This window comes from Brassica napus, chromosome C3 (genome assembly GCF_020379485.1).
Source record: "Brassica napus cultivar Da-Ae chromosome C3, Da-Ae, whole genome shotgun sequence".
Taxonomy (NCBI): Eukaryota; Viridiplantae; Streptophyta; class Magnoliopsida; order Brassicales; family Brassicaceae; genus Brassica; species Brassica napus.
Window position 1 is genome coordinate 36,044,225 of NC_063446.1, and position 17,254 is coordinate 36,061,478.

Consider the following 17,254-nt stretch of genomic DNA (forward strand, 5'->3'; position numbering starts at 1 on the left):
TAATAAACATCAACTTAAGTTGTGTAAGTAAAGAATGAAAAAGACAAACGAAGAAGGGATGAAGAAAGGACAATGATCATCCGTTTGTAATATAATTTCTATCATCATGCAAGTCATAACAAAGAATGATGATCATATATAATCAATTTGAATACAGGGCTCTCTTTTGGAACATATTTAAGAGGTTAGCATATTTGGAACGATTGTGCATTAGAGAGTGATAATTTTGTGAGAAGTCAATCTTGAATGATTGTGAAGATTACTAAAGAGATTCACCAACAAAACTGAGTAATAAGGAATACTTTGATAGTGAGAAAAGATTGTTTACCTCCAGTTTCCACAGGGGTGGTAGGAGGTTGGTTTTCCATTCTCCAATGGTATGTGTAGTAGCGGTTCGATCGTGTGAAAGAGGACTTGTCTCTATGAGGAAGATGGAATATGGATGTGATTAACTCTTACGCTTGGAAGTATTTTTAATCATATCAATTCGGTGCAAAAACGTTCGGCAATCACGTTCGTTTATGGAAACATAATATTATGTTTTCTATTTTACTTAATGCGATCATAAAGAATGTTTGGTTGGTGATTGAATATTTCGTGATTGAATATTCTGTTCGATTTCTTATGTTTGATTAGCCGGTTAGTAGATTGTATAATCAATCTTAGAGTTAATGGTGTGTATCCTTATTATTCCATAACTACTATTAGTCAACCAAAATCATATAATTTTGTATGATGTTACATGTTTGCCTAAAATCAAAACCGTAGATACTCTCGAACACACTTTTTCTTAAAACAACCAAATTCGTGAAAGCCTCAAATCCAACAAAACTAAAATGTTCAAACATCAAACTTGAAGTAAAAACACTAAGTAGAGACAAAATATATGTAAGAAGGATAGTTTAATGGTGCAAAAAAAAAGTCTGAGACTAAAAAAAAACCAAAGCGTAGAGTTTTAGTAACCATAAAAACCAACATGTAACACATCCTAGCCACTTCTTGCTCGCTTGGGATCCTCTGCGTCAGCCTGACCAGCAGTCTTCTTCACACTCCCAAAGAATGTGGAAGGACCATCACCAGCAACTTCCTTGTCCAAAGTTTCCTGTGCGTCTGGTACAGCCACATTTCCTTCGAAATTGGCTTCAACTTCTGGAACTTCTGGAGTGAGCACCTTTGTCACAGTCAAAGCTTGGGTCTGGCCAGTTAAATTGTGATTTGACACCTTCACAACGAATTTTCGGGTCTGTCCTATGGTATCGATAAGAGCTTGAGGTACCGGAACCAAGTGATCATCCCCTACATCCTCATTGGCCTACACAAAGTAATCAATTGTCACTATATACCCCTAATTATCTTGGAAAATACAGTTCTAAATAACAAAAGCACACGGGTTTGTAATTACCTCGAAATAATCCTCAACCAATTCAGAAGCTTTCTTACCAGATAACTCATATCCAGCACCACCAAGGAGCACAAAAGACGCTTGATCATCATTATCATACATGGAGATCTTCGCCAAGTACCTGTGTCATAAGCAGAGTAAGAATAGTGCACTGAAGTATGAGTTTAAGTAGATATGAGTCACTTACTGTGCAACACCAACAATTTCGGTTTTCCCACATTTCTTACACATAAGGCTAGTAGGCCCTTTGGTTGCCTTAGTGTGGCACCCACCACAGCCTATGTAATACCATGATGAGCCGTGCGCAACATCTCCAATGGTTGCTATGCACTCAAACCAAGCAACCTGCAAAATGATAAACGATTAAATAAGCAATCAAGATAATCATATTAGATGTGTCACCAATTGGTACTGAACAACCTTCGCATCTTCCTGCTTCATATAGGAAAATAGCTCGCCTATGGTCACTGTCTCAGTCTTAGTGACAATGTCTGCGTCAACTCTGTTAGCAACATCTAGATTCGTGTTCATCCTGAAGCTAACGTACAAACATCTAAAACAATGATGGAATAACGACTAACAATTTTAAATAAAAGAAAGATTACCAAGTGAGATAATCTCGGGTTGCTTGGACATCAGTGTCCAAAAACACACGTGATGGCGTCATGGAGGAGAGAGCTAGAGCACCTGTAACAAATCCATTGTTATAAGACAGATGAAAGTTATAACGTAAAATGTGATGTAAAATTTTCCATAACAGTACGCTCATAGCCAATACGCTCAACTTCTACCAAATACAGTTCTATTCCTCAAAGCCAACCTAACCAGATAATATTCCCTGACCATCCTATGGAATTCTAAAAAATAAGAAAAATTGCTAATACAGACCTCCAAGTCGCTTTGGGTTCAAGGTAGTGACTAAAATAACACGTGCAGTTCCTCCAGATGCTTTGAATCTCTCACTGAAATTGAAGGCAGCCTTGTCCCATAGATACAACTTCATCACTGGATCGCTATAACATACAAAAACATGTGTGAATAGAGAGACAACTCAGGAATATGAAAATAATACAGATTAGCTTACTCATGTGTTAGAACATGAAGCAGAACTCGGCGCGAAGAAGCTATTTCGGCATCATCTAGCACGAGAGTGTCACTGAGAACCTGCCCATTCACAAGCTTGATATGGCCAACATAATCTGCAAAATAAAAAACAAACTCAATGCTTTATATATCATAAACACACAATGTAACCAAAAACGTAAGTATGGATCTTAACACTATCCTAGACAAAGAAGGCTGAATATATCTGATCGAATTAGATTAACATTATCCTATATACCAGTGAGACCTTACCATAAAGATCCCCTCGCAAGTCGCAGGCAACATCGAACTCCTCATATCCATGGAACCAGAAACGATCCTCAGGGAAACATGCCGAACTGTCCTCTAGATCAGAGAGGACAGAAGTCGATGAGAATGTGATGGTGAAACTTGGATCTGCAACACGATACAAAGTCTTGTTGTTAGACCCGAAAAAACTGTTGAGTCTGTAAATGCCACCAGCTCTCATGTGTGGCAAATAAGTGTCTATCCTCCCAGCTGGGATGAAACCCTGAATGACAGTCTCCTGTTATCATCATAATAAAAGAAATTAATCAGAAATGCTAGAGATGAGATCTTAGAAATGCATCAACAACAAAATTATAGTTTATTGTAATATCAACAAAAGCAAACACTTACTATGAATGTACTAAACTACAAAATAATAGAACAATAAGTCTGATTCTAAAATGTTTATCAGCATTATTTCTAAACTAAATTGTAATATAGAACTCGGTTTATACCTCTTGGTCGATGAGAAGCATCTCGAGACCTAGAAGCACTTTTGTCACAACATTTCGAGCTTCCCAGAAAAAGATCAACCGAAACCTCAGCTCGCCGTCATGAGCTCCGTATTTCACACCTTTGAAAGCCACAACCTCGGCCGAGACAATGGCTTTTCCCTTGGTGCCAGAGGAGACAACGGCTTTGCCTCTAACACCTGAAGAGACACCAGTCTTCATACATGCATAGGAATACGAACGTTGCCATCAACAAAAAGGAAACTAAACTCCGTACCACAATTTCACATGCTTTTATATTTTCTGTAGTATAAAAACAATATGCCATAAAAAATCGTCTTATTCATCTCGTTGTTTTATACCTCAAAGCTTTAGACTCTCTATTTTTTTAAGGTAATCAAACAGAGTCTATAGTTTTAAACCTCAAAGCTTTAGACTCTCTAATTTTTTAAGGTAATCAGACGGACTCTATAATTTCATAAGGAAATGATAAGGGTTCTCACCATTGGGGTTTCTCGATTTAGGTACGCCGATCAAGATACCAGAAGAGACAGAGGTCTTTCCGCTGATTTTGGTCAAACCAGAGGTGACCGACGCTTCGCCTTTGGCTTGCTTCGAGTGGGGGTCGCTGATCGAGTGGCCGAGAGAGACATAGGGTGTTCCGATGAGCTTGATCGGTCCGGGAGAGGAGCCAGTCTCAATGGCTTTTGGTTTCTCTGAGGTGGATTTTCCGTTGGAATTCATTGCAGCGAAGCTTAATCGAAATAAAACTTGGATTAAGAGTTGTGTAAACAAAATCTGAAGGAGAAAATGCAGACAAAGAGTTTTATAAAGAAAATCTGAAGGGGAAAAGCAAAACGAATCCATAAATGAGAGTAGAGAGAGAACGAAGTGGAGGATGTATTGATTGGTTAAGGATCAGATCGTGAAACGGATCAAAGGAGAGTCAGAGGAAAGGGATGAAGAATCGTCAAAGGGGATGAAGAATCGATTTGGGTTATTAGGGTTTGAGAAATACGAATGAGAGAGGTCGGAATGGTTTGATCGCCGTATGTGTCTTGATATGGTCTGATGGGTTTTAGGCCCATTCGTATCAAACACAGTCATTTAAAAAAAAAACACAGTTGAGGCCCAAGAAAAGCAACACACATCTGACATGGCAAAAACACCCTCTCTGATTGGTTGATTAATATTGCCCACGTGGACAGCCTGGTTGAGGAGGATATCCTCCTTTTATTACTTACTAGGTCGTTTTCCGCGCTACGCGCGGATAATAACTATTTAAATTATATTAATGATTTTGTTGTGTTAATATCAAATATTGTACAATGTTTTTGTGTTCATAAACTATCTAGTGTGTAGAATTTAGTATTTTAGGAGAGACATGCTCTGATTTTTGTTGTTTAAATGTTGCATATAACTTTTTTTTTCTCATTTTTGTAATTTTTTTTTAATTTGTTTGCCAAAATACTAAAATTGAGTTTAGAATACATAGAAAGCTCCGAATATGTCGCATTAAAGTTGTTCTTAGTTATGTTTTCTTGATGACAATCTTCTTAGCTAAATAATAATTTAAAAATAAAATAAAATTTATTAATCAGTATGTATTATAAGCCTTTAAATTTATATTTGTTATTACCTTAAATATGTTGGAGATAATTTTTTGTCACCACAACAAATTTATATTTTCAATTACTTATGTTTTGCAACTCCTTGTATAGAGATGTTTGGCTGATCTATAGTGTAAGCTTCATCATCATTGATTAATAATATAGTTTAAAATGAGTTAGAATGTATGTTTTGCAATGTAAATTTTGTAATTCGCATGTACCTATTTAAAAGCAGTCCAACTATGAGTTTGTTTCTATTTTTGGATTGTAATGGTTAGTTTCTAACATCATGAGAATGTGTCCAACTACATTTGCTGTAGTTGCCATGATTAGTTGGTGTGAGAACCGAAACTCACACCGTCGAGTTTTGTTAATCGGAGGAAAGCCAAGTTAACCTAGCCTTCCCTGAAGGTCCCGGTTATCTGTTGGGCCACGCACAACACAATCAATATGAAAGATTCTAAAGTAATAAATTGTAAAAGAGCGAAAAGAGAACAAAGAGGTCTTATTTCCGAATTCGCGTTTGAGCGTGAACAACATGTAAGATCCTAGGCCACGAGAGCTGTCGGTATGACCCACTTGCTCCTCTCATTATCTCCGTTTTGATTGTAAGAAACATTAGCAAACAATTCACCTTACTATTATTCAACACAAAAACTTGCTTCTTGTGAAATTTTTTTCTTCTTAATATTAGATAAATTGGAAAAGAAAATAGTGCAACCTGGTTACCCTTTGTTGTTCTTCTCCCTCTATTAAAAGTAATGTTAGTGTTTGAAATTTTATATGATGGTTTTGAGCCTCGAGGTTTGGTGATGAATTTCTTATAACTTAGGATCTCCTAGAAAGCACTCTTTCCAATGGATTGCCTATTGGTTGTTTTATTATCTCTCTACGTCTTCTTCTTCACTTCGTAATGAACTTATAAAAGATTAAGAAAAGTTAACCAAATCACATTACAGACAATAAGACTATATTTGTTATTATCATCACTGGAACTAAAACATTGTTGATTACCTGAATTTTTTTCATACTTTACTGAAAATTAGAAGATCTGAATTTTCTGCACGTTGGCGGGCGCTTGATATTAAAACTATATATCAAAATAGTGAAAAATAAAATAAATATAATTACAAATATATTTTTACATCAACTTATATATCATATTTGGTATAAATATATATATATATATATATATACACACATATACGATCAAAATTAACTGTAAGTGTTCATTGATAATGCAAAACTAAAGCAATACGAATCAAATAAAAAATTGTTCATAGTTAATTGATTCAATTTTTATTTAAGTTTATCGGTTTATTAGGTTAATTAACATACTGTACCAGTTTAACATATTTTAACTAAAGAAAACAAAAATGTAAATTTATTAAAATTTATATATTTAAATAAAAACATATTTAAAATTAAGGAATAAGATATATTTAAAATAAATAATCATTAAATACAGTATAATATCATTTTTTGTAAAAAAAATAATGTTAACTCTCTTAATTTTTTTTTAAAAAAATAAAGTGAAATAGTTAAACTATCAAAATAAAAAAATAGTAAAAAGTATATTGATGGTTTTTTTTTCAAACAGATGTAGTTAAAATATGAAAATAATAATACAAAAATGTAAAATATTTTTTTTCGTTTAAAATAAACTAATATTATATTTTTTAAAATCTTTCTTCGCACAGCAGAAAATTCCTATTTGTTTTTTGTATACAAAGAAATAATTTATTTTCCATAAAATTGGATATGTTAAAAGAGCCCACAAAGAAAGAATTTGTTTTTTTTTTGTTTTTAGTTATTTTTTTTTTTTTTTAATTTTAATTTATAATGATTTACATGTAGTTGTCTATTAACATAGCAATACATAATCTAAGTTATAATCGGTGCAAGCGCGGGGTCGTAGACTTTGTTGTTGCTCTATCTAAATCTATAAAGGTTATGCTGTGTTTGTGAAGTTGGTGTTTTGTTATTGTCACTGATTCTCCAAGATTTGTATTGTAATATGGTGGAGTTGGAGTAATGAACGGTGCTATTTTTTTGTAGTAAGTGTTGTGTACGCAGGCAGGGTAATATACATGGTTGGGTGTTGTATTTATTTTCAAATTATGTTTATATTCCCAAATTTAGTAGATATTTGTGTTACTTATTTATAATTTATAATTGGCCATAATTTTCAAATAATGTTTTTATTCCCAAATTTAGTAGATATTTGCGTTCTTTCTTATATTCATCTCGGCCGCATTACACCTAGAATACAGTTTTATATTCAACTCGGCCGCATTATACCTACTGTATTCTAATGTCTCTCTTTCGAATACATTTACTCTATTTTGTATGTATAATTTGATGAGGGACAATTTAAAATGATGGTCAGACCCAATTCCTGTCTATAGTGACCAAACCAATATGGATATAATTCAACTGTATATTGCCCACTAAAGATGATTCTCAGGTATCTCTTGATCATAAACTCATAACTCTCGTACTTTTCTAAATGCAAAGAAAACATATGTATAAAACAGGAAAGCGAACCCGACGACGTTGAGAATCTCTTCATATTCTTGTTAGCAACACAGTTCAACATCAACTCTTCTTACTCTGAATCTTCAATCTCTTATTTCTTCAAAAACTCTTTGCACCACATTGCCGATATTCTTGGATTACGTTTTAAACCGTTGTTGTAGTCTAGGTAGAATAGACCGTACATAACACCATAACCAGCTTTTTATTCGCACTTGTCAAGTAATGATCATGCATAGTATCCATCTACCTGAACACCATCCTCCATCCTCCCTAAAATGAGAATTATACACAATTGGTAATAAGAAGTTAAGAACTTTGAAAAAACTCAATTAAGCTTTCTGCACATGTTTCTCGTTTGTCAAGTAACTAAAAGAGAATAGAGACTCACTTGATGGCTTGGTGGATGCTTTGGAGATGTTTTTCGTGGTACTCTTTCCTCTGAACATCCATCAAATTCGAGAGTTTAGCTTTCTTTTCATACTATATATCACAATGTCCTACATAATTGTTCGAACTTTTAGCACAAATAATGAAAAAGGGAGTTCGGAGGAGGCTACATATGGATATAAATTTTTTTTACCAATTATCATAAATTTGGGTTTCTGTATTTGCTTTTTGCATAATTTAGAAATTTTCTTAACCCTTGCGGTGTAAAAAGTCTCATTCTAAACCACCTCTCGGACCCAAAACTTCTCCAGCTTTGTTTTGTTCTGTTTGATAATAAAGTAATGAAAAACTTGTGAGCCAAGACACAGAAAATTAAAACAAGATATGAAATATCGAATCATGTGACTGAATAAAAAGAGAATCATGTAACTGGAAAAATAAACTTACTTTTCCATTCGATGCGTGCGTCGGATCTCCAGTTTGGAGTGTTATGATCCACGACAATGACACTTGTAACGTAAAAGGCACTGTAATAATTTACTCCCACGGAGCCAAAAGATCCTTTTAATTTCTGAGAGTGAGCTGCAGTAAACGACAATAGTCTTTTTCCAATTGATCTTTTCATGACTTCTGGATAATATATATTGAAAGTTGTTGATAAGAAGAGATTGACCTTTGCATTCTAGATAGATGTTTATTCACTTTGCCTTCACAGCCTCTACAGTGACAGTGAAGAGACACTCTAAGAACACCCACCTGCTTTTCCAAAACACAATCAACCCTCAAATCTCTCTTTGTTTTACATTTAAGCTCTACTTTACTTTACTTCACTTGCCTGGTGGTCTGAACCAGAAAAAAATCTTCCTTTTCTCTTCCACGGCAGAGCTAGAGCCTCTTCTTGCCTCGTAAAATTCGCCTTCCTTCGCTACAACCATATCCTTACCCGAAGACTCAGATAAAGAAACCGAGTCGGTTCCAATTTCTTGTGAAGGATTCCGGCAGAGGCCCTTAAACACATTTAGACAGACAGTCGTGTCCCTGCATAGTTGGAAGTGATTAATTTAGAAATCGGTAGTGGTTGTGTTAAAGAGGCAGCAACCTGAGAAACTCAGTTGGGATAGGGACATCAAATACAGAAAAATCAAATTCTCACCTCTCTGCTCTGCGTCTGTTAAGTTTGGGTACTGAAGCTGATGATGACTCGAAACATGTATATTGCTACATTTTGCCAAAATTTATACAAAGATATCGATGATCAATCTCTATATTATGATACTGAAACACATAAATATAAAAATAAAGATACAAAAGGTCTCAGTATCTAAATCAAAGTCAAATGTTTAGCATCTCTCGTTCCAGAAAGTGGATCGAAGTGAGATTCGAGGAGGAGGAGGTTTATATAACAGTAGAAACAAAGGGAGGTGAAATGATATGGGTTCTCTCATGAAGATAGGATTGAATGATATAATTGAATGAGGAGGAATGAATGGAGGTGAAACATAAACGGTAATCTGCAGAGTTAGGGATGAAAGAGATTGAAGCAACGAGGGAGATAGGAAAGTGGTAGGTCATTGTGGATTTTAACTTAAATGATTGGGTGGAAATTTTGTAAGGCCCAACGATTAGATCCGATTTTTAATTTTTAATGTTTATAGAGAACGTGTCAAAATCGTGTTATCTTATTGGTTTGAATTTATTTACATACGTGGACAAGCTGAGAATGAAGCATATCTCCTTTTTAATAGAGTTAGATATATATGATATATTTATGTTTACAAACAATTCTCATTTGTACTGATATTCATGTTTTCGAACATTATAATTCAGTTTTAATAATGTAAATAGACTCATTAGATATCAATATAATTAAAAGGCCAGATTTTATTAAATACTATAGTTGTGGTTCTTTTCTAATTTACAGATTTATCTTTAATGAGATTTTAATTATTATGCAAAATCATAATGGCACAAAAAGTAATATGCCAAAGGTAAAATAAGGGTAAATCTAAAAAAGTATCAATGTTTTAATAGTACTGATTTGTCATTTTGTATTTAAAAAGTAGAAAAGAAATACTAGCAAAAGTCATAAAAAGCCCATAACAGAAACTTTTAAAGAATTTTAAACCCAACTCAGGGGAGGGGGTCTTTCTCTGCATCCTCCTCCACAGTCTTTTCAAAACTTTGCTGTGCCATTATTGTTGTACAAAGAATCATATATTCTTCTCCTCCCACGAGTGACACAATTTACCTTTTCCCCCACGACAATCATGGCGGCGACGGCGGTCTGGCAGCCCCGAGAGGATGGCCTCTCTGAGATCTGTGTTCTTCTCGAGCAACAGATTTCTCCTTCCTCCGCCGCCGTTGACAAGTCTCAGATTTGGAAGCAACTTCAGCACTTCTCCCAGATTCCCGATTTCAACAACTATCTCGTCTTCATCCTCGTCCGCGCTCAGGTTTTGTCTCCGTTTCTTCACATTTGTGTCTCTTCTTTCTTACCGTATTGACTCAATCTTCTTGTCCGAGACGACTTGACTTTCTTTAGAGACATGTCTAGCCTGAGACTTTTTTTTTGCCTGTCGGATTGTCTTGGTCGTTGAGAACTTTTCGGTGTTCTGTAATGGAACAAAAGGCTAGCCTTAGTTTGGTTGTTTTGTAGTTAATGACAAGCCTAGCCTGAGGTTCTTTTATCTCTGTTGCTTGTTGGTTATGTTTCTTAGCTGATGTGTAATGTTATGATGCACCAGGGTAAGTCAGTAGAGATTCGCCAAGCTGCTGGTTTGCTGTTGAAAAACAATTTGAAAGGTGGATATTCATCCATGGCTCAAGAGAACCAAAAGTACATCAAGTCGGAGCTGCTCCCTTGTCTCGGAGCAGTGGACAGACATATCCGGACAACGGTTGGAACAATCATCAGCGAAATTGTCAATATAGACGGTGTTTCTGGATGGCTTGAGCTTTTGCCAGCTCTTGTAACTTGTTTAGACAGCAATGATCTGAATCATATGGACGGTGCGATGGATGCATTGTCAAAGGTATGTTCCAGCAACGACGAGTTTTTTTTTTTTTTTTTTTTTGGTTTTGAGAGTTTTTGTAGTATCATGTCTTGTCGATCAGATTTGTGAGGATATCCCACATGTATTGGATTCGGAAGTGCCTGGTTTAGCAGAAAGCCCTATCAACATTTTCTTGCCTAGGCTATTTCAGGTGAACATCTCATATTGGTACTTGCTAAATTCTTGTTTGATTGATTTTCTTATTGTTCGATTGGTTTCTGTAAGATTGATTACCATTTGTTTGAGCAGTTTTTCCAATCGCCCCATGCTTCACTGAAGAAGCTTTCCCTAGGGTGTGTGAACCAATATGTCATAATAATGCCTGCTGTAAGTATTGAGAAGACCATTTACAATAATTCTTTTTTTTTTTCGTTTTATGTTGGTATTAAGTACGGTGGATTATAACAATCTATGTTTTGCAGGCTTTGTACAATTCCATGGATAAGTACCTCCAGGGGCTGTTTGTCCTTGCCAATGATCCTGTAGCAGAAGTCAGAAAATTAGTACGTGACTTATTTAGTCTTATGTTGATTATACATGACTCAATCAGAATTTTTATATCTCATTTCGAAGTTCTTTTGCTAATAATGTATAATAACTCTTCTTCTGTTTAAAAGGTATGCGCAGCATTTGTGCAGCTCACGGAAGTTCTCCCCTCGTCTATAGAGGTATATTTCATTTTGGTTTTAACATACACATTATTTCAAATCTACTCTTTAGCGTCACTTCTTATGCTTAGTTCGTGCCTTTCTTCTACCCTGCATCTTAGGTTTCGTTTTTGTCTATTTCAGCCACATCTCAGGAATGTAATGGAATACATGCTACAAGTCAACAAAGACCCTGACGAAGAAGTCGCTCTTGAAGCATGTGAATTTTGGTAGTGTTATTGTAAAATGTTATTGTCTTTATTTTCCATCATTGTCCTCAGTTTTAAAAAGCTATATTGTTATTTCGCAGGTCTGCATACTGTGACGCTCAGCTTCCGCCGGACAACTTAAAAGAGTTACTGCCACGCCTAATTCCAGTATCACTATACCTCTCCTTTTGTTTTCTGTATATTTTTGGACTTAAAATATTTACTCAGCAGGTGTAGTTTGAAATTTATGTAAAATTTTTATCGGTTTCAGGTGTTGCTCTCAAATATGGCTTATGCAGATGACGACGAGTCCCTTTTTGATGCGGAGGTTGTTTTCTGTTGATATCATATGTTTTGTCACCTTTCTCTATATGCATATGAATTATAAATCTTATGAAAGCTTTTAACTTTTGCAGGAAGATGAGTCTCAACCAGACAGAGATCAGGTGCAGTTTCTTTGTTCCCGACACATTAATTTTTTTTTTTATTAATAAAAGTTCTTTCATTATTATTTCATTTTGGTTCCCCTACAGGATTTAAAACCTCGCTTTCATACATCAAGGCTTCATGGATCAGAGGATTTTGATGACGATGTACATGAGCTACTTCTTTTAGTGTCATTTAATATCTGTATATATGTTGCGTATGTGTGTTCAATTAATGACTATCTCTGGGGTATAGGATGATGACTCGTTTAACGTCTGGAATTTAAGAAAGTGCAGTGCAGCAGCTATTGACGTTCTCTCTAATGTATTTGGAGATGAAATCCTTCCAGCCCTCATGCCCCTTATTCAGGTGTATGCTTTTGTCTCTCGCTCTATGAAAATGAATACAATTAGCTAAACCATGTTCGTCCAAGCTGCAGGCGAAAATATCAACTTCTGGTGATGAGACCTGGAAGGAAAGGGAAGCTGCTGTTTTAACCCTTGGGGCTATTGCTGAAGGCTGCTTTAACGGTCTTTACCCTCACTTGTCGGAGGCAAGTTCGTTTTTTATCTGCACAATCTCATTTATATAATTTTTATCCGCTCAGTTCAAGTAACTTTATGTGCTAGTGCCTCATTTCTGCAGATCGTAGCGTTTCTTCTTCCTCTTTTAGATGACAAGTTCCCTCTCATTCGAAGCATATCTTGCTGGACGCTTTCTCGATTTGGCAAGTATCTTATCCAGGTATCATTTGAGAAGAAGATTGCATGCTTCAACTCCTTCAAAACGGTCTTTAGATGAGTTACTTCTTTTGTTTTCTAGGAAACTGGCAATCCGAAGGGTTACGAACAGTTTGAGAAAGTTCTTATGGGTCTTCTCCGTAGACTCTTGGATTCGAACAAGCGGGTCCAGGAGGCTGCCTGTTCAGCTTTTGCAACTGTTGAAGAGGATGCCGCTGAAGAGTTAGTGCCACACCTGGGAGTAATACTGCAGCATCTAATGTGCGCTTTTGGAAAGTATCAGGTAGTTAAATCCTTCTTCGCCAGAATAAATCTCTGTGACGGCTATTAGTTACTTCAAACAAATGTTTCTATACACTATTTTCATGTACAGAGGCGGAACTTAAGAATTGTTTATGATGCTATTGGAACACTGGCAGATTCGGTTAGAGAAGAGTTGAATAAGGTACGACGATTGGGTTTGTCTAAGTTTAGTTTGATCTAATAAATTTTTAGCTCCTTAAATATTGTCTTTTATTCCATATACTGCAGCCTGCTTATCTTGAAATTCTGATGCCTCCACTGGTAGCAAAGTGGCAACAACTATCAAATTCAGATAAAGATCTATTTCCATTGCTGGAATGCTTCACGTCTATTTCGCAGGTATGTGCTATTTGTCAAGGCCTTCCTATTATCGGTAAAGTCTTGTGGGTTGTTGGTCGGCTAAAAAAGGCCAAAACTTCTTTCATTGCATAAGATTAGTTGAGCCTGAAATTACTACGAATAGTAGGAGATAGCATTTAACGTCAGACAAATGTAAATTTATCTTGAGGGGATCTTAGACAGTATGCAGCATGAACTGTCTTGTCTATGTCTTAGTCTAACAAATTATGTTTTCAATCTTTCAGGCTTTGGGTGTTGGGTTCGCTCCATTTGCTCAGCCTGTTTTCCAGAGATGCATGGATATCATCCAGCTACAACAACTGGCTAAGGTTTCATTCGGAACTTTGGATATTTCATCTCATTGGAGAATTAGAACGTTCTTTTCCCGTTTTACTGGGGCGTGTACATAATTATTGCACGCATATGTTTCTTTGTCTGATGAAACCTTACATGTGTTATTTGTAGGTTGATCCTGCTTCTGCTGGGGCTCAGTACGACCGAGAATTCATTGTTTGCTCTCTTGATTTACTTTCTGGACTTGCTGAAGGGCTTGGCAGTGGGATAGAGTCTCTGGTATTCCATTTTCTCTATATATTAATTGCACAATTTTCTCTTCATAGTTCTCAATCAGTGAATAGTACTTTTAGCTACTCCGATCGATGATGTTGGTATAATATGATTGAGTCAACTGATATATTCTCACTTCATCGCTCTTTTGCAGATTTCACAGAGTAATCTAAGAGATGTGCTTCTCAAGTGTTGCATGGATGAAGCTCCTGATGTCAGACAAAGTGCTTTTGCACTCATGGGCGATCTTGCAAGAGTAAGCTTTGCATATTCCATAGTATCATGTGCTATAATTTCGATGGCATTTTGCTATTTATATGAGTCATGAGTGTAATAATGCCGTTTGGCTACCACTGATAGGTATTCCCGGCCTACCTACAACCCCGCCTGCTTGAGTTCCTTGAAATTGCAAGCCAGCAACTGGTTGGTTTCCAACTCTTCTTACTCCGACTATCTCATTCTTGTTTTTGTTTATATCTCTATGCTTTGTACAGAGTGCAAACCTCATTAGAGAAAACCTTTCTGTCGCAAATAATGCTTGTTGGGCCATTGGAGAATTAGCAGTCAAGGTAATACCAAAACACTAAGTTTGGTATCAAAGCTTGAAGTTTTTGGTTAAGGGCAAACTAGTGAGTGATATGAACTCGAATGTTTCAGGTTGGTCAAGAAGTCTCATCAATTGTGACCAACGTTGTCTCTTCCCTAGGCCTGATTCTTCAGCATGAAGAGGTACTTCAAGAGCCTCTTGGCCGTTTCCGACTCTATCAACTGTGGTATATGACGACCCTTTCTTGTAAAAATAGGCTGTTAATAAGTCACTAGTTGAGAACAGTGCAATTACTTTGGGGAGACTAGCATGGATTCGTCCAGACCTCGTTGCACCTCACATGGAGCACTTCATGAAGCCATGGTGCTTGGCATTGTCAATGTTAGTGAACCTTTCTGTGGGATCTGGAGTCTTTACACTCCCAACGTCTACTCCGTAGAACATTTTCTTATTATATTTTCTTTTCAGGGTACGTGATGACACTGAGAAAGAAGAGGCATTTAGAGGATTATGTGCAGTGGTATTTCTCTCTCTCTCTCTACCCTTTACTATCTATTTGGAACGTGTAAATCAAGTTTGATATTTACCGAGTGTTCTCCTTACATTTCAGGTTAAAGTGAATCCATCAGGAGGTGTCAGCTCACTTGTTTTCATATGCAAAGCCATTGCAAGCTGGCATGTAAGTAAACAGAAAACTAACTTAAAAGTCAATCTCGTTGGAACAATTGGTTGACAACTTTTTTATCACAGGAAATAAGAAGCGAAGACGTCAAAAACGAAGTCTCCCAAGTTCTGAACGGCTATAAACACGTAATCTGTGCTCAGTATAAACTCGTAAACTATGCTCCTAATCTGATGTCAAATGATTAATAATGTCTTTTGGTTTCAGATGCTTGGAAATTCATGGGGAGAATGTTGGTCTGCTTTGGAACCTCCTGTAAAAGAAAGGCTTTCGAGATATCAAGTGTAATAATGATTGTACACCGGTTACTCTCAAATATGAGAGAGATCTGATCTATCTTATTCATTGCAAACAACAAATAGATTCACTGAGCTTGATGAGCAGAAGCTCTAGACACGATTAAGATGAAGGGCAAAAATGTTGCAAGAGAAAAAAAGAAACAATATAGAGGTTCTTCAGATAACATAACTGGACCTGAAAGAACTATTTTTGGACATGTGGATTACCAATAAGAGATAATGTGTATTTTCTTCTGTCATCATTCTCCTTTGAGTTTGGTTACGTTATTGATACACTTCTATTATGTCAAATATTCATTACAAGTCTCAAGTCATAATTTAAATCTATTACGTCAAATATTCATTACACTATAAACTTCTCCCAATATAGTGGTAAAAAATCTGAATTCCAGTCGAAGTTGGTTAATGAGAAAAAAATAATAATCGCATGATGCAGGAATCAAAACGTACACTTACACAATCTTTTCGCATGATGCTTTCTTCTTAACTGTTTTGATCTCTGCTCCGCCGAAGACGGCACCAAAACGTACACTTCGCCAGCTCTAATGCTCCGTAAAAGTTGTTGTTCGCAAGCCTCTTGCTCCCCAAGTCCTTCACTATACTCCAGCATTACTCTTTTCGATATTAATGCTCCTTTTTTACTCCGTATCTATTTTATCTTACAAAATTGAGATCCAGCGAAAACAACAAACACACAAACTAATTCCAAAAATACATATTTCTTTATTAGAAATCTTTCGAACAATCTCTTAAAAAGTTGTTTGATCCAAATTACACAAATATTTTACACACGACACAAATCGATTCCTATTTTATCCATCTTGGTTGACTCAACACTTGTTGATCAAGTCCTTCAGTTCACTAAGATATGAAACTCCAAAACTATTTGTTTGTACCTTTGACAATTGCAACTTAAAAAGCTCTAATCACAGAACCTAGTAAAAGAAAAATCTATTGATCCAATAATATTTTCTTATTATCTAATGGGAAAATTCCATAAAATACTCCAACTAAATTTTGTTAAGCTTTTTAATACGCAAATTTTTTTTTGCTACCCATTTTAATACCTTGACTAATTATTTTGTCCATTTTAATACACAAATTTTTAAAACGGTGCTCATTTTAATACGTAAAATGTGTTTATTTAATCAAAAATATTAATAAATTTTAAATCAAATTTAAAAAATCTCTAAAATTTACAAACAATTATAAAGCTTCTAACTTTATTTTAAGTTGTAGAATAAAAGTACATAAATTGTGGATAATCTTAAATTGTGTAATAAAAATTTTAAGTTTTAAATATCAAATTTGGTTTATTTTTGGAAATAGAAAACAACACTATTTAATTTTACATCAAAATTAAGTTTTTATTAATGTAAAATGTTTTGCACAATTTAGTTATTTTCTTTCCTATAACTAAAAACTTCTTAGATTTTGGAAATGTTTTGAATTTTGTTTGAAATTTATTAATATTTGGATTAAAATAAAAAAAAGTTTGGGTATTAAAATGAGCATATTTTTAAAAGTCTGTATATAAAAATGGGCAAAATAATTAGTTGAGATATTAAAATGTGTAAGAAAAAAAGTTGAGTGTTAAAAGGCTTAACAAAATTTAGTTGGAATTTTTTATGGAATTTTCTCTTATCTAATATATTATTTTT

At 35.3% G+C, this 17,254-nt stretch overlaps 2 protein-coding genes and 1 long non-coding RNA gene across 4 annotated transcripts; 1 reads left to right on the plus strand and 2 right to left on the minus strand.

Annotated features, from left to right (window-relative positions):
- Positions 1-988: 988 nt before the first annotated feature.
- Positions 989-3,990, minus strand: LOC111209449. Its single transcript, XM_022709358.1, has 10 exons — positions 3,750-3,990; positions 3,250-3,446; positions 2,759-3,032; positions 2,487-2,601; positions 2,291-2,415; positions 2,008-2,089; positions 1,805-1,940; positions 1,590-1,747; positions 1,403-1,523; positions 989-1,312 (listed from the first exon to the last, which is right to left on the minus strand). Exons 1-10 carry the CDS (start codon positions 3,988-3,990, stop codon positions 989-991), a joined length of 1,773 nt encoding a protein of 590 aa, XP_022565079.1.
- Positions 3,991-7,261: 3,271 nt separating this feature from the next.
- Positions 7,262-8,543, minus strand: LOC106394396. The gene is made up of 5 exons (XR_001278853.3): positions 8,455-8,543; positions 8,229-8,363; positions 7,975-8,104; positions 7,783-7,891; positions 7,262-7,664 (listed from the first exon to the last, which is right to left on the minus strand). It is a non-coding gene; the product is annotated as an uncharacterized LOC106394396 (long non-coding RNA).
- A 1,357-nt stretch (positions 8,544-9,900) lies between these two features.
- LOC106390301 (transportin-1-like) lies at positions 9,901-15,888 on the plus strand. 2 transcript variants are annotated; one of them, XR_007320797.1, is made up of 28 exons: positions 9,901-10,234; positions 10,526-10,813; positions 10,896-10,985; positions 11,084-11,161; positions 11,257-11,337; positions 11,452-11,502; positions 11,626-11,711; positions 11,792-11,858; positions 11,962-12,018; positions 12,107-12,136; positions 12,224-12,283; positions 12,372-12,485; positions 12,556-12,669; positions 12,762-12,860; positions 12,939-13,139; positions 13,230-13,301; positions 13,388-13,498; positions 13,744-13,827; positions 13,964-14,071; positions 14,220-14,321; positions 14,426-14,488; positions 14,560-14,634; positions 14,723-14,794; positions 14,898-14,993; positions 15,081-15,132; positions 15,223-15,291; positions 15,363-15,422; positions 15,502-15,653. XR_007320797.1 is itself a non-coding variant. In XM_013830733.3 (28 exons), the coding sequence occupies exons 1-28, from the start codon at positions 10,049-10,051 to the stop codon at positions 15,580-15,582; spliced, it is 2,676 nt and encodes an 891-aa protein (XP_013686187.1). In that variant the 5' UTR covers positions 9,902-10,048; the 3' UTR covers positions 15,583-15,888. The 2 variants fall into 2 exon arrangements, 1 of the variants encoding a protein (XP_013686187.1); XM_013830733.3 differs by having other exon boundaries at positions 9,902-10,234; positions 14,869-14,993; positions 15,502-15,888.
- Positions 15,889-17,254: the final 1,366 nt, after the last annotated feature.

Coding starts and splice junctions, on each gene's coding strand:
- LOC106390301 (XM_013830733.3), top strand. CDS start 10,049: ATGGCGGCGACGGCGGTCTGGCAGCCCCGAGAGGATGGCCTCTCTGAG. Junction 14,489..14,559: donor AAATTGCAAGCCAGCAACTG/GTTGGTTTCCAA, acceptor TGCTTTGTACAG/AGTGCAAACCTCATTAGAGA. Junction 15,292..15,362: donor AAGCCATTGCAAGCTGGCAT/GTAAGTAAACAG, acceptor TTTTTATCACAG/GAAATAAGAAGCGAAGACGT.
- LOC111209449 (XM_022709358.1), bottom strand. CDS start 3,990: ATGAATTCCAACGGAAAATCCACCTCAGAGAAACCAAAAGCCATTGAG. Junction 2,602..2,758: donor CTTGCGAGGGGATCTTTATG/GTAAGGTCTCAC, acceptor TTTATTTTGCAG/ATTATGTTGGCCATATCAAG. Junction 1,941..2,007: donor ACCCGAGATTATCTCACTTG/GTAATCTTTCTT, acceptor TTTGTACGTTAG/CTTCAGGATGAACACGAATC.